The 15,425-nt window shown below is 29.8% G+C and overlaps 1 protein-coding gene across 1 annotated transcript; it reads right to left on the bottom strand.

Annotated features, from left to right (window-relative positions):
• Positions 1–1,000: 1,000 nt before the first annotated feature.
• On the bottom strand, positions 1,001–3,683 carry LOC108458497 (G-type lectin S-receptor-like serine/threonine-protein kinase At1g34300). Its single transcript, XM_017757916.2, has one exon. The coding sequence runs from the start codon at positions 3,524–3,526 to the stop codon at positions 1,163–1,165; it is 2,364 nt and encodes a 787-aa protein (XP_017613405.1). The 5' UTR covers positions 3,527–3,683; the 3' UTR covers positions 1,001–1,162.
• Between the last annotated feature and the right edge of the window lie 11,742 nt (positions 3,684–15,425).

Here is a 15,425-nt window from a genome sequence, read left to right as displayed (position 1 = left end):
ATTTGTCCCTATATTTTTTTCGTTTTGAACAATTTAATTTTTTTTCTTTTATATTCTTTGAACTTTCTTCTCTTTTTTTCTTTATTTTCTATTCTCCTCTCCTTCTCTCTCTGTTTTCCTCCCTTCTCCATTTCTTTTAACTTACTTTCTTTATGTTTTCCATAAATATAAAAAAGTTTTAACAAATGGAAAACATAAAAACAACTATCTTAAAAGATATAGAGAAGGGAGAAAAATAGAGAGAGAAGTAGAAGAGAATAGAAAATAAAGAAAAGTTAAAAAGAACATAAAAGGAAAAAAGTAAATTAATCAAAACGGAAAAATATGAGGACTAATTGTAAAATTTAACCTAAAATTTTTATTTGAAATTATGATTTAATGGGCCATGTCAGGTTACTCAGTGACTACATTATTACAGCACGTTAATGTAAGTCACTAAAACATAACATTTCAAATATAAATAACTAAAATATAACCTAAGATAAATAAAAGTGATTATTTTAATAGTTTACCCTTTCTTAATTTAGTTTCAATCTTTAACTTGATATATAATTTTTTAGTCTCAATTTAATACTTGAATTTATTGTCAAAGCTTAGTTTAATACTTATACTTAAGTGTAAATATTAAATAAATGCAGGGGCATAGCCAATGGGGGTTGACAGGGGCCAACGTCCTAAAATGAAAAAATATTTATTTAGGCTCTTTAAATTTTTAAAATTTTAAATTAATAAAAATAAATTTGCACTTTAGCTTTTTTAAAAAGAATAAAAATTCAATTTAATCCTTTAAAGATTATAAAGGTATAGGTTTTTAAATTATGAAATTATATTTTTATTATCGTAAAAATTAAAACTTAATTTTGACCCCTAAAAATTTTTAAATTTCACCCTGAATATAAGTATATTTTCAAGAGGGATATATTGATTTTTGTTTTTTGAGAATTTTTGAGGAATATATCCCTATACACATATATGAGTATGTACAAGATACAAATATCTATTATTTTAAGATTTAATATATATTCTAGTTATTATCCACAATAAATTTAGAGCAGATACAAATATTAACAATTAAATATATATTATTTTAAGATTTTGATATCGACCTACTATAGCTTTAGATGTGGGAGACGAATACTCTTTAAAAAAGAAACCTGAAGTCTCACTCATCTACCAAGTAAAAGATTGTGGGTTTTCTAGGTTCCGTAATTTCCACAGTCCCTTCCAACATCTTAGCAACCTTCCCCATTGATGGTCTCGCCTCTGGCCTATCTTGTAGGCACCAAAGAGCCGTCTTTACCATCCGATCCACCAATTCCAAATGCATTCGATTGTCGAAACAATGCTTAATTTGACGGTCCAAAATGTCTTCCACTTTCATTTCTTTAAACACTTTGTCGAATGCCCACCTTGGGAAATACCAATCTTCACTATTATCCAACAATGAGTCTTGCATATCAAAGTTTCGAGCCCCACTCACCAGCTCTAGCAACACCATCCCAAAGCTATAAACGTCTGCTTTCGGTGTTATTGGATCCATTTTCACCCACTCTGGTGCCATATAACCTCGAGTCCCCCTTATACGTGACATACTAACCATGTCCTCCTTTTTTCGCAGCTTTGCTAGCCCGAAATCAGATATCTTGGGGCAAAAATCATCCCCCAAAAGTATGTTTTCGGGCTTTATGTCGCAATGTAACACCCATTCTAAGCATTCTTCATGTAAATATGCAACCGATCTTGCCACCCCGAGGGCGATCCTGTATCGGATGTTCCAATCAAGAATAGGGGCATTGAGGACTTGGGCCAACGATTCATTAGAGGGGACTGGAGTGGATCGAAAGAGGTACTTGTCGAGTGAACCATTTGGGACAAACTCATACACCAAGATTCGTTGGCCTTTCTCGGCACAAAAACCCCACAACCTGACCAGGTTTAGATGGTGCATTCGAGCGATGATGGTAACCTCTGCCCAAAACTCCCCATCCCCACCGGCCACATTCTTCAAGCACTTCACCGCAACAACGCGGTGATCAGGTAATTCCCCTTTATAAACATCGCCAAACCCTCCTTTCCCAATAAGATTCGAGAAGTCATTTGTCGCCGCTTTCAGCTCAGCGTAGGTGAATCGTTTAGGCCCGCCTGCAGGCAAGAACTCGAGTCCGAACGTTCGAGCCATGTCTCTATACTTGATGTACTTTCTGAGGAACCCCCAAAAGAAAAAAATCCCAGAAATAAGCTCAGCAGCGAAAAGGGTACATATTATCACTAAATTCCTCGTCGTTGTATCGGATTCTTCAGGCGGTAAAGGAAGGCTTATAGTAACGGGACATGTTGTTTCTAACAAGCTCGTCATGCCTCTGAACTCGGATTGTTCTGTCTCGGATTTATCGACGCGCAAGTAGAATGCGGCCTCCGTCCCTGGAGACCAATACCCGAACAACAACCGATCAATCTGGAGTACACAGTAGCCGTGTCCATCAAGTTTGAACGCAAATCCCAAACAATTTGGATTTGCCAAGCATCTGGATTGACACATGGAGAAATTTTGAACCTTGAGATTACTTTGATCTGCACCGCCAGAGAAATTAACGTAATCCAGCTGAAGAAACTTGGTGTTTTCCCCCAGCGGGATTTTGATCTCGCATGAAGAATTATCACCCGATTTTTTCTTGAATCCCGGCGGGCATACGCAAGATGTTGAATCCGAGTTCGTTGCATCCTTCATACAAATAGCGTTAGGCCCGCAAGTTCCATGAACGGTGCAGATTTCTTGAACGGCTAACCAGACGATTTCCCACTCACCGGATCTCAAATCAAAGCTGTAAATCCTGATATTTCCATCGGAATCCAATTTCAGTCTTCGTAAACGATTGGGTTCGCCGAAATCGGAAGAAACCAAAGTCGCCCCATTAGCTTGAACCACTTCCCCACTTGATTCCAGTCTCAGAAACGGATTATCAGTGGCCCAGTATTGAGACGAATTGAAAACAAGGCTTTTGCTGTTCTGGAAGATGAATTTATCGTTATTTGAACGAATAGTCGTTTTCATCTTCTGGTTGGGTAAAATGGTATCGGTTGGAAAATCGAAACTCTGCCAATTCCCATAAACCAGTTTTCCCTCATCTTCCAATACCAGCCTCGTCGAATTCCGATTACCAGTCGCTGATGGCTGCCCCGGCAACAAGTTTTGGCCCGAAGAGTTTATTAAACGAAGCTCGCCATTGTCCCCGATCACAAGAGATGAATTTCGGGTCAGCGGAGAATCATCATTAGCCGACCAAACAAGGGTGTTATTTCCAGATATGTTGTAATACCAAACAGAGAAAGTGTAGAGATTTGCAGAAGAACCTATTGACTTAAACCCAGCAGCGAAGACTTTGTTTGAAGAGATAAGAAACTTGTTTTGAGATGGAGTCCATGGGAAATCCGAGAAGTTGAAGGATCGGTCTTGCTGGGACAACAATGGCGGAAGGTTACAGAGGAAGAGAGCCAAGAAATAGAAGAAGAAGAAAAGCAAAGACATGGTGCTTCAATGGCTGCTTTGTTAATGGAGAAATTGGAGATAGTTTCTTTATAGTATGGACAGAGTTAAAAGTCGAGTATTAATGGCGGCTTTGAATGGATTGAGTTGGTATAACGTAAAGACTTTTTGACTATTGATTTGGTTGGTTACAAAAATTTTCATATATTTATTAATCCATTTATGGGGGAACTGGGTGATGCTTGACTTGAAATCTGAGTGGAAGTTTTTTTTGGGTAAAATATATTTTGGGATTTGAACTTTGTTTCATGGTTTAATTTGGTATTTTCGTTTTTTTTTTTTTGTTTAATTAGGCACATAAATTTAATATTTTTGGTTGAAATTGGTAATTGAATTTGGTTTTATAATTTAAATCGGTTAAAATAAATTATTTATTGTAAATATTAATTTGAACTAAAAAAGTCATAAATACCAATTTAAATTAAAAAATAAAGTTCAAGTAATTAATGGAAAAAAAAACCTTTTTAGTATCAAATTTAACTTTTTATTATTAGATATTTTATCGTGCAGATGAACAAAGACTTTGAGGGGATGTTGATTGTATAGTTAGAAGCTTTCCTTTCACATATATAATTAAGGGAAATTAGCCGGTGGCTGCCGCTTCATACAAGTCAAAGTTTAAATAATTGATAAATTAAGTCATTACTAAATTTGTGATGGTCTTGTGGTAAGTAACCAACGCCGCCTATGGCTATGATGATGGAATACCCTACGCAATACGCCCAAATCAGAAACAAACGACAATCGTATAAAGGTACAGTAACCTTGATACTGAATTATTTTTATGAAATTCCAACCTTAAATATCTTTAAGTAGTAAAAAAAAAAAAAAAAAAAACAAATCATGTGAACGTCTTACTCAATTCTTATATTATCTGAATTTTTCATTTTTTTGAATTTTTATATTCAAAATTTGTAACAGTTAATTCTTTAAATATATAGATAGTCATAATCGGACACTCGGTATTGATGCTGAGACTATAAAAATAGTAGTGATAATAAAATTAGATACTATAATAATGTTGTAATAATTAAACGCACCGTACTACACTCAACTGTCTATCCAAACTCCACCTTAATTCACCAACGCTAGATCAATTTCCAACTTCTCCTAAACATGTTTTACTTCCTCCCCCATTTTCAAATATAAATTATTGGAGCAAAACTAAAGAACCGATGAAGCAAAACACGTAACAAGCCGAGAGTTACATGTGCGCCGTGCTCAAACATTGATTAGACATTGAAGCCTCCCCAAGACATGTCTAAAAAAGGTATAAGCAACCCTCTTCATTACACCCTTCGTCCTAATATTATATTACTATTCTTGATTTTCTCTATCTTCAGGCACCATACAATGACTTAAAAACCACCTTTGCTTTACCCTACATCAACAACATAAATATATAATCTTCTAAATATGTAAAAATCGAAAAATTAAAGGAAAACATCGCTATGAATATTATTATATTGAAAAGAAACTGAGTAAAGATGTTTATACCTACTGTAATAGGCTAATTTCCCAAAAAATAATAACAGAATGAATAAAACTAATGCAATCGGTAGAAAACAAGTTAAAAAATACTAAATTAAAAAACAATCACTAAATTGTGGCCAAATCTTTTTAGATGGAGAAAGCTAAGGAGTTATTAAATTTTATTGACATGGTAAAAGGTTAAAAATAGGAAGATATTATTTTATTTTTATTTTTATTTTTGTTTTAATTATTTTTATTTTATTTTATTTTATTTTATTTTATTATTAAATTAGTTAGACTATTTTAGTAAACTCCATCTATATAAATAGATGTATTTTGTTATTTGAAAAGGATCAATTGTTTTTATATTCCGACTTCAATTTGAAATTGGATTATTTTCTCTTTTCCTATTTCTATTAGAATTAAATTATTTTCTTTTCTCTTTCAATTACATGGGAATTTTGTCCATTTCATTTCAATTTCTTTGTTTTTTCTAAATTCGTCCAATTACTTTTAGCCCTTCCATTTTTTTTATTGTTTTCCAATTAAGTTTTCATTATTTTCTTTGGCCCTAAAATTTGTTTTGACTGCATTTAGGTTCTCCTTGAAGTTGTGCGTTTTGGAGGGTGGAGATTATTTCCCTTTTGGTCTCTCCTTATTATTCGCACGTTCAAATTGGTCAATTTCCTTTTATTTATTTTTGATTCACCCCAAAATTTTGTTTTAAGATTCGATTTAATATTTTTTATTTTCTCTATTTTATTATCAAATTAACTAATTTAATATATTATTGCTATTATTATTATGTTTCTATTTATATTTATTTTGTTATTCTAATACTATTATTATTTATCTAATTTTTAATTATCTATCTATATTTCAACTATTATTATATTTTTATTTATTATATTTATATTTGTATTTATATACTAATATTATTTTCTTTATTATTTTTCTTATATATGTTTTTTACTCTTTTATTAATATTCTATTTTTTTATTTTTTTACATTTTTGTTATTATCTATTTTAAGTTTTATATAACATTCATTTCAAATTTTTATACATTATTTACTTTAATATTTTCATATATTATGTATTTTAAACTTTTTTACACATTATATATTTTGAATTGTTTATATATTTAAAGAGTTTTATATATTATTTTATCTTGAATGGATACTAATCTTTTTTAAATTATTTTATATACTTTAGATCGTTTTTATAATATCCATTTTAAATTCTTTTTATGTATTATTTGCTTAGAATTGTTTTATATTTTATTTTAGATTTTCTTTTTGTATTTATTTGTTATTTGTGATTCATTATTATAACATTTTGTTTATGAATTATTACTTTATGTTGTATATTATTATTCCATCGCATTTTATTCGCTTAAAAGGTCGTGTTTTAATATCGTTTAAGTTTTAAAATCATTTTATTCAAAAGTTTTCAAAATAAGGCAATACTTGAAATTTGACATCTTCGAGAAGATTGTGCCCGAACTAACTGAGTTTCGATTTTCCGTTTGACCAAATAACCAAGTATCCTTTTAAAATTTCGTCTGTACTTTCTTAAATTAAAAAACAAGGCAATATTTTGTGTTTGGAAATTCGGGAAATAATGCCCTAACGTGTTGGGTGTCGAGTTTCCGTTTGACCAAATAACTGAATTTATGCATGAGTTTTGTAAACCCTGAGAGGATCTTGGTTTCGAGGGTTTAAAATGTCACATCCTAATGTATTGGACGTGATATTTTGTTCTTTCGGAACAGGAGAATCTTAAAATCCAACTTGAGTTGTTTGCACATTTTTAAAGGGATCATATTTTAACATTTTTTTTTTTGTAAATTTTCAAGGTTAGGACATTAATTAATCAATTGGTACCAATTTTGAGCGTTACGAGTGTGCTAACCCTTCCTCGTGTGTAACTGACTCCCGAACCCTTTTTCTTGAATTTCGTAGACCCAAAATCATTGTTTTAATAAATCAAAATGTTTTATTAAAATGATCAATCTCAAGGTGATCCGATCACACCTCGAAAATAAATCGGTGGCGACTCAATTTTTGTTTTTAAGTCGACTCTCGTTTTTCAAATAAAAAATAATTTTAACACCTATTAATAGAGATAATTTATAGATTTGACAGACATAATGAAGATGGAAATAATGTCGAAAAGGGAAACCAACCAATACAAGTTGCCGTGACTCATTGGCAAATGGCATTTTGGCTTTTGCAATTTAAAATTTCTATAGTCCAAACAGTAATTTGTGGCCTAAAATCAATGTTGCTGTTGCATTTCCATATTTCCCCTTTATCCTTCCATCAACCATTTCCAAAACTGCTTTTTTTTATTTTCCTTTGGTGCTTCGGTGCTGATATTGAGAATAATTTCTTTTGTTGCACCAAACTTGATCAGTTTAGATTCTTTTATTCTTATGATAATAGCAAGCATAATTTATTTATAATTTATGATTCAGTTGTTTAACTTGACCTAATATTGTCAAAAGCATGATAGAATGCATTCAAACACACCTGAGCATACGGTGTTTTTTTTTTTTTTTTTTTTTGGCATTTTTCTTTCAAATATAGAATCAGCAATGAGCAATTTGATTTTAGTGGGTTTTTATTAAGATTTAAAGTTCTAAAATTTGAAAAATTATTTGCGTGTTTAATATTTAGTTAAAAAATATAAATTTTTATTTTTATTATATATAATGTGTAATAATCACAATGTGAATGTTCCAAAACTTTTACTTCTTCCATTTCCTTCCTTCGTCTTTTCTCGACTCGAGAAATTTTCCGCATACTCTTTTTCAAACTTTTCGGATTTCACCCGAATCATCTTATAACTCTCAACTTCTCTTCGTGCTTTAAAACATCGTTATTTCTGCTTCCTTAATCCTTACCATGCTTTCTATGCTATCGAATCCATCGTTGTTTGATTACCACCGGCCAAACCGGTACTCATCTTCGATTTTAAGTTCATTAGCAAGAGCAATTGGCCATACATGTTTGACAAATTTAGCTTTTTTTTTATGGAAATTAAATTGAGTTTAGATTTTACGCAGGATATTAATATATTTTATATTTACTTAAACATATTCTAGTCCAAATCAAAATATTAACATAAAATTTCATTCAAATTTATCTTTTTTTAAATGAATTATATTAATTTTAATTTAATAATTAATATTTTTATGTATTAGAAACTTAACATATTTTAAATGGGTGTTTACATTATTATATTTTATATTACTATAAATTTAATTGATTTAATTTTATGTGATATAAATTACATAATATATAAAAATAATATAATATAATATATCACAAAATTAGAAACTGAGTCGAGTTAGGCTTGGACCTTGAATGCATGAGCTTAAGTTTAACCCATATTTTAAATGAGACCAATTTTTTTGTTCAAACTCAATTTTAAGACTTAATATTTTTATTCGTACCTTCCAAAAATTTGATCCAACCTTGAGGCTTTGACGGATATATTGACCCTAAAACAACTCTAAGACAAACTCGTGCTACAAAAATACTAAAGTCCTTTACAATTATGTAAAAAAATTATATGAATCCATTACTTTACATCCTTTTATTTTTACCAACCATTTATTGCTCGGAGCTCCTTGAATTCTCAAGTGGTCTGTTGTTGCGTTCCTTCCATATCAACTCCAAGCCAATCGCAAAAGGATTGAAATGAGTGTCTTCCCTTTTAAGCGATTGATTGTTGTAGTAGGTAAATTTTAGCTTGGACCCAAAAAAAATAATACCCGAAGCTAAATGATGCAATCGGTCAGAAATAAATTAAAAAATAGTTAAATTGAAAGATAATTATTAAATTGTGACCAAATCAAAAAGATGGAGAAAGACAATAAGTTATTAAAATTTGTTGACTTGGTAAAATGCTAAAAATAGGAAGATATAATTTTTATTTTATTTTATTTTATTATTAAATTATTTAGGCTATTTTTAGTAAACTCTATGTATATAAATAGGGGTATTTTGTTCTTTGAAAGGGAATCAATTACTTTTGGAGAACTTTTGGTATTCTTACTTCAATTTAGAATTGGATTATTCTCTCTTTTCCTATTTTTCTTGGAATTGAATTATTTCCTTTTCTCTTTCAATTACGTGGGAATTTTGTCCGTTTCATTTCAATTTCTTTGTTTTTTCTAAATTCGTCCGATTGCTTTTAGCCCTTTTATTTTTTATTTCTTTTGCAATTAAGTTTTCATTATTCTTAATTTTAGCCCTAAAATTTGTTTTGACTACATTTTGATCTTCCTTGAAGCTGTGTGTTTTGGAGGGTGGGGATTATTTCCCTTTTGGTCCCTCCTTATTATTCGCACGTTCAAATTGGTCCATTTTCTTTTATTTATTTCTGATTTGCTCCAGAATTTTGCTTTAAGGTTCGATTTAATCCTTTTTATTTTCGCTATTTTATTATCAAATTAACTAATTTAATATATTATTGCTATTATTTTTATGTTTCCATTTATATTTATTTTGTTATTCTAATACTATTATTATTTATCAATTTTTATTTCTATTTATATACTAATATTATTTTCATTATTATTTTTCTTATATATGTTTTTCACTCTTGTTATTAACATTCTATTTATTTATCTTTTCTTTTTACTTTTTTTTGTTATTATCTATTTTAACTTTTTATATAACGCTCATTTCAAATTTTTATACACTATTTGCTTTAATATTTTCATATATTATATATTTCAAACTTTTTTACACATTATATATTTTGAATTGTTTATATATTATTTTTAAAGAGTTTTATATATTATTTTATCTTGAATGGATACTAATTTTTAAAAAATTATTTTATATACTTTAGATCGCTTTTATAATCATCCTCATTTTAAAAAACCTCTCAAAATAAGAAAATATTTCGTGTTTAGAAATTCGAGAATCGTGTCCTACCGTGCTGGGTTTCGATTTTTCGTTCAACTGAATAACTGAATATCCTTTTGAAATTTCGTCCATGTTTTCTTAAATTAAAATGAGGCAATATTTTGTGTTTGAAAATTCGAGAAATCGTGCCCAATCGTGCTGGGTTTCGACTTACCTTTTGACCAGATAGCCAAATATCCTTTTGAAATTTCAAATGCATGAGTTTTGGAAATTATAAGATGATCTTGTATCGAGGGTTTGAAATGTTGTGTCCTATCGTGCTAGATATGATATTTTATTCCTTCTAAGCATGTAATACCCCTACCCGTATTCATTGCCGGAATAGGGTACGAGGCATTACCGGAGTTTACGAATTAAATTTTTTTTTATATTCAATATAGCCCTTTTATAAATATCTAACCTTCCCTGTAATATTAAATCGAGACCAATCCACATCAACCAAATCAATTCAACATATTTTCATGATAGATTCATGCATTTATATAAGATAACGTCATCACATATCTATAACCAGGTTTGTTAACCATACTAATGGCTAACTTTACATTCATTTCACGTTAACATTTACTTTGTTAGCTTATACATGCCATTGATTTCCAAAATAAAGTTTCTTTATATATCGAAATCCTGAGGTTGACAGTGTGATATGTCTCCGACCAAATCCGACCTTCGAGCTCTTAACACTACAAAACAGGGAAAAAGGAAACGGGGTAAGCACTTTGTGCTTAGTAAGCTCATGTAACAAGAATTATACTTACCTAATATTTTCAATACAATATAATAAACATTCATATATCCATTCAATGCATTATTACCCTAACATGCACAAACTCAACATTCAAGTTAGTACAATAATTTCCATGTATCAATAATATATATACCATGATTGATGAGCTCGTCAATACCATGATTTCCATTTCCTTGTTATTTTTCCATATTTATCCCGTTGAATTTATCGGAATTTCGATGGATTTTCAGAGGTACACGTTTAGTGTACAATTCTGGGCCCGTCAATTCATATTCATGTGCGCACATTTCCATTTCAGAGAGCACACTCCCTGAACCTCAACCTTGCGGCGGAATTACCATTCAAAGCTAAATCCCAGCAATATAAACTCATAGAGTATTGTCGGATTACCGGTCAAAGCTAAATCTGCAACGACAATTACTCTAATGAGCTTGGATTTAAATTACCAGTCTAGGCTAAATTCAGACCTAATTCGGATTACCCGTCCGGCTAAATCCATTTTACACATATTCTTCTGGAGGGCTATATCAGATAGGATCACCCGTCCGGCTAGATCCTTTTACCGTCAATTCCTTTTCAGAGATCCATCGAATTTTCCTTTCATTCAATCGGGATTTCTTCCCATTTTATCAAATATATCAATGTTTCATTAATTTTCATACAATGAACACTTAAATCATATTCACATCAATAACATACAATCTCAAGCATTTAAGAATATAATTCAAGTTACACGAACTTACCTTGATACTTGTTTGTAAACAAGAAAATCTACTAATCCCGAACTTTTCCTTTTCTCGATCTAGCTTCAGATTTGAATCTTCTGGATCTAAATAAATAAATTTAATTATCAATTTAATACATTTTATGTTCATATGCAACATTCTCTATAATTCAACTATTATTTATAGTTCATTCAAAGCTGTCTACTTGAGTCATAGTCACTAAATTATTTATAACTTGAGCTACGGAACTCCAAATTAAGATCTGTTAATTTTCCCTGAAACTAGACTCATATATATTTTTACCATAAAATTTTCAGAATTTTTGGTTTAGCCAATCAGTACAGTTTATTCTTCAAAGTCACCCCTGTTCTATTGTCTAACAGTTCTGACCCTTCTTCACTAAAAACAAATTATCTCTTTATACAGAATTCAAATGATGTTCTCGTTTGTTTCTATTAAAAATAGACTCATTCAGAATTCTATACATATAAATTTAAGTCCCTAATTATTTTTATTCAATTTTTTATAATTTTTCAAATTCAGAACAGGGGAACCCAAATTCATTCTGACCTTGTCTCACAAAATTCATTATATCTCAAAATTTACAAATCCATTGCTTACAATATTTCTTCTATGAGAAACAAGACTCAATAAAATTTAATTCCATATTTTTTTCATCTTCTAATTCGATTCCTACAATTTTTGGTGATTTTTCAAAGTTAGTCTACTGCTGCTGTCCAAACTGTTTTAGTGCAAGCTGTTTATTACCATTTTTCCCCTAAGCTTTTAATAAATGATAATTTCGTCCCTACTCAATTAGCCTCTCAATTGAGCTGATTTTTCTCAATTAACATTTTATTCTATCACCTTAAACTAGTTTACAACCTTTAGGAATCATAATTTCAGCAATAGACTTTAATTCCAAACATTTTCACAATTAGGTCCTAAAAATCAATTTCCATTGAAATTGCCTAATAAAATCATCTCATAAACAAATTAAAGCTTTAATTTCATTCTATTTCATCATAAAATTACAGCACTCAACCATGGTGACTTTCAATTTCATCCATGAAATCAAAAACTAATGAATTTAATAGTAGGACCTAGTTGTAAAAGTCTTAGAAACAAAAAAAATACAAGAAAAAGGCAAGGATTAACTCACTTGGTGCAAAAATTATGAAATACCAGCTTAGAGAACCCTCCTATGGCGTTTTTAGCTGCTGGAATTGAAGAGAAATGAAGAGAAATCTAGATATTTCCTATTTAGTCCTAGTTTTATTTAGTTAATTTTGCAATATTCCAAATTTACCCTTAATTTATCAATTTTTCTGCTGATTTCATACCCTTGCCGTCCAGCCCAAATAACTTTTGGGTCTAATTGCCTTTTAAATCTTTTCTCATTAGACTCTTAAGCTATTTAATCACTCTAGCAACTTTTACACCTATTACAATTTAGTCCTTTTCATTTAATTGACTACCCAAACATTAAAATTTCCTAACGAAATTTTAATACCACATTAATAACATTTCATAAATATTTATAAAATTATTTTCGACTCGGTTTTACGAGATAGAGGTCCCGATACCTTATTTTACCCAATTTCTTCAATAATTTTTTTTTCTAACTAATCACTAAATCGATAAAATTTTCCTATCAATATTTTCATACGATTTTCCTATCATATCAATTTTCAAGCAAAAATATTGAAATAAATTTCTCTTTAAATCAGATCTATGGTTACGAAACCATTGTTCCGATAACCTTGAATTTAGGCCATTACAAAGCGAGAGAATATTAATATCCAATTCAAGTTATCCAAACGTTTTAAAGGAATTGTATTTTAAAATCTTTTTCAAATTTTCAACATTAGGACGTTAATTGATCAATACGGTATCAATTTTGGGCGTTGCGAGGGTGCTAATCCTTCCTCGCGCGTAACTGACTCCCGAATCCGTTTTCTAGTTTTTCGTAGACCAAAAACGTTGTTTTAATAAACCCAAATACTTTATTAAAATGATCGATCACAAGGTGACCCGATCACACCTAAACAAAAAAAATTGATGGCGACTCCATTTTCGTTTTAAAGTCGACCTCCATTTTTCAAAATAAAAATGGTTTCGACAATTGTTGAGTGAAATCCTTACTATAAACTCATTTTCTGCCTTCTACAATGAGGGTTGTTGCGATTAGTGTTGTTGGTGGGTTGGATGAGAATTGAGATTGGGTTTGAGTCAAGTTATTTTATGGCGTTAATAATTTTTTCTTCTTTATTTAAGCCTAGTTTAATTCAAAACAAAACATGCTTAAATTTATAAATGATTAATCTAAAGTCTAAACCCAATTTAAGTATATCCCTATTTTTCTTAAAAATAAAAAATAATAATAATTCATGCTACTTTTAATTTATTATACAATAATTTTATATGTTTTTCTTCTATTAAAATTTTAAATATATACAACTTAACATTTTTTAATATTGACATTATAACATTAAATTTTATTATAAGTTGAATTTTTATGTGATAAAATTATAAAAATAAAACAACATTTTACAATATCAAATATAGGTTAGGTTGTATATATATTCCTTATTCCTCTCATTTTGTGCTTTTTTAACAAGTGTGAACATTTTAGACTTCATGATTTTGATAAAAGTTTTCGAAATCTAATTAATGGTCAAATCGATCAAGCTACTAGTTCTCGGTTTGTTTGGTTCGTGCGATTCGATCAAATCAATTATTAAAATTTTAAAAAATAAAAAATATTTTAAAATAGAGAACCAATTCAATTGATCAGTATCGGACCATCAGTTTGCGAGTCAATCCATTCAACCCTTATCTTTGGACCAGTACCTTTGTCGGTCCCATTTGAAAATACTGATTTTGATCAATGAAAAAATCTTTTTTGATCCTATCAGGTCGAGCGAGTAGTCAGTGAAGTTTGAAAATAAAATTAATCGCCAACACCTCAACTTCAAGAGGGTAAATTTTGAGCATTGTTGGTTTGTGAAAAAAAATAATGTAAAAGAAAATAAAGGAATTTAAAATTATTTTTAAAAGTTTATATAATGTAATAGCTTATTATTAGTTGAAAATTATTTAATCAATATAATATTTTGATGTAAAATTAGTAATAAAAATAATCTAGGTACCACTTGTGACGGAAAAAGTTTAGGTATCAACTTAAGAAAAATAATATAATTTAGATACTAATTTGTGGGTTAAGCATTTAAAAAAAATTGATGTTAACTGTTTGACTGGAATTTTTAATCAATATAGTATAATATAGTTTAGGTATTATTATTAGCTGGAATTTTTAATCAATATAATATTTTGATGTACAAATGGTAATGAAGAAATAGTTTAGGTACCACTAATGACAGAAAAGGTTTAGATACCAATTTGAGAAAATGATATAGTTTAGGAACTAATTTGTGGGTTAGGCTTTTTTTTTAAAAAAATTGACGTTGCGGTTTGACTAATGTTTGAACTAACAGAGGTACCAACTTGAGAAAAAATAATTTAGGCATCACTTGTGACTAAAAAAAAGTTTAAGTACCAAAATAAAAAAATATAATTTATGTACCAATTTGTTAGTTAAGCCCCTTGTTTTATACATTTCTTAATTTTTTTTAAAGTTCCCAAATCCCAAACTAATTAAATTGAAGGATAATACATTTAAGCATGCTTAAATCCCACATTGTAAAATTACTTTAATAACAATAGTGTTAATTAAATTAAGACCCAATCGACTTTTTTATCGCTTTCTTAAGCTTATTTTAGGGAGAGCTAACTGAGTATTAGCTTAGTAGACATTCGCCTTACTGCTAGTGCAAAAGGATGTAAGTTTCAAGGTGTTAAAACACTTTTATCCTCCGATTTAAAAGTTGATGATGGGTTATAGATAGTTCTAAGTAGACTTGTTCATGGGTCAGGCTACTCGCCCAAGCCTAAAGGTCTGCCCAAAATTTAAAAGAGTTTGTATAAAAATATT

Source organism: Gossypium arboreum, chromosome 12 (assembly GCF_025698485.1).
Source record: "Gossypium arboreum isolate Shixiya-1 chromosome 12, ASM2569848v2, whole genome shotgun sequence".
Lineage (NCBI taxonomy): Eukaryota > Viridiplantae > Streptophyta > Magnoliopsida > Malvales > Malvaceae > Gossypium > Gossypium arboreum.
The sequence above is the reverse complement of the archived record's forward strand: the minus strand, read 5'-3'. Positions and strand labels throughout refer to the sequence as shown.

What these genes read in the sequence shown, in the direction of transcription:
- LOC108458497 (XM_017757916.2), bottom strand. Translation starts at nt 3,526, where the DNA reads ATGTCTTTGCTTTTCTTCTTCTTCTATTTCTTGGCTCTCTTCCTCTGT.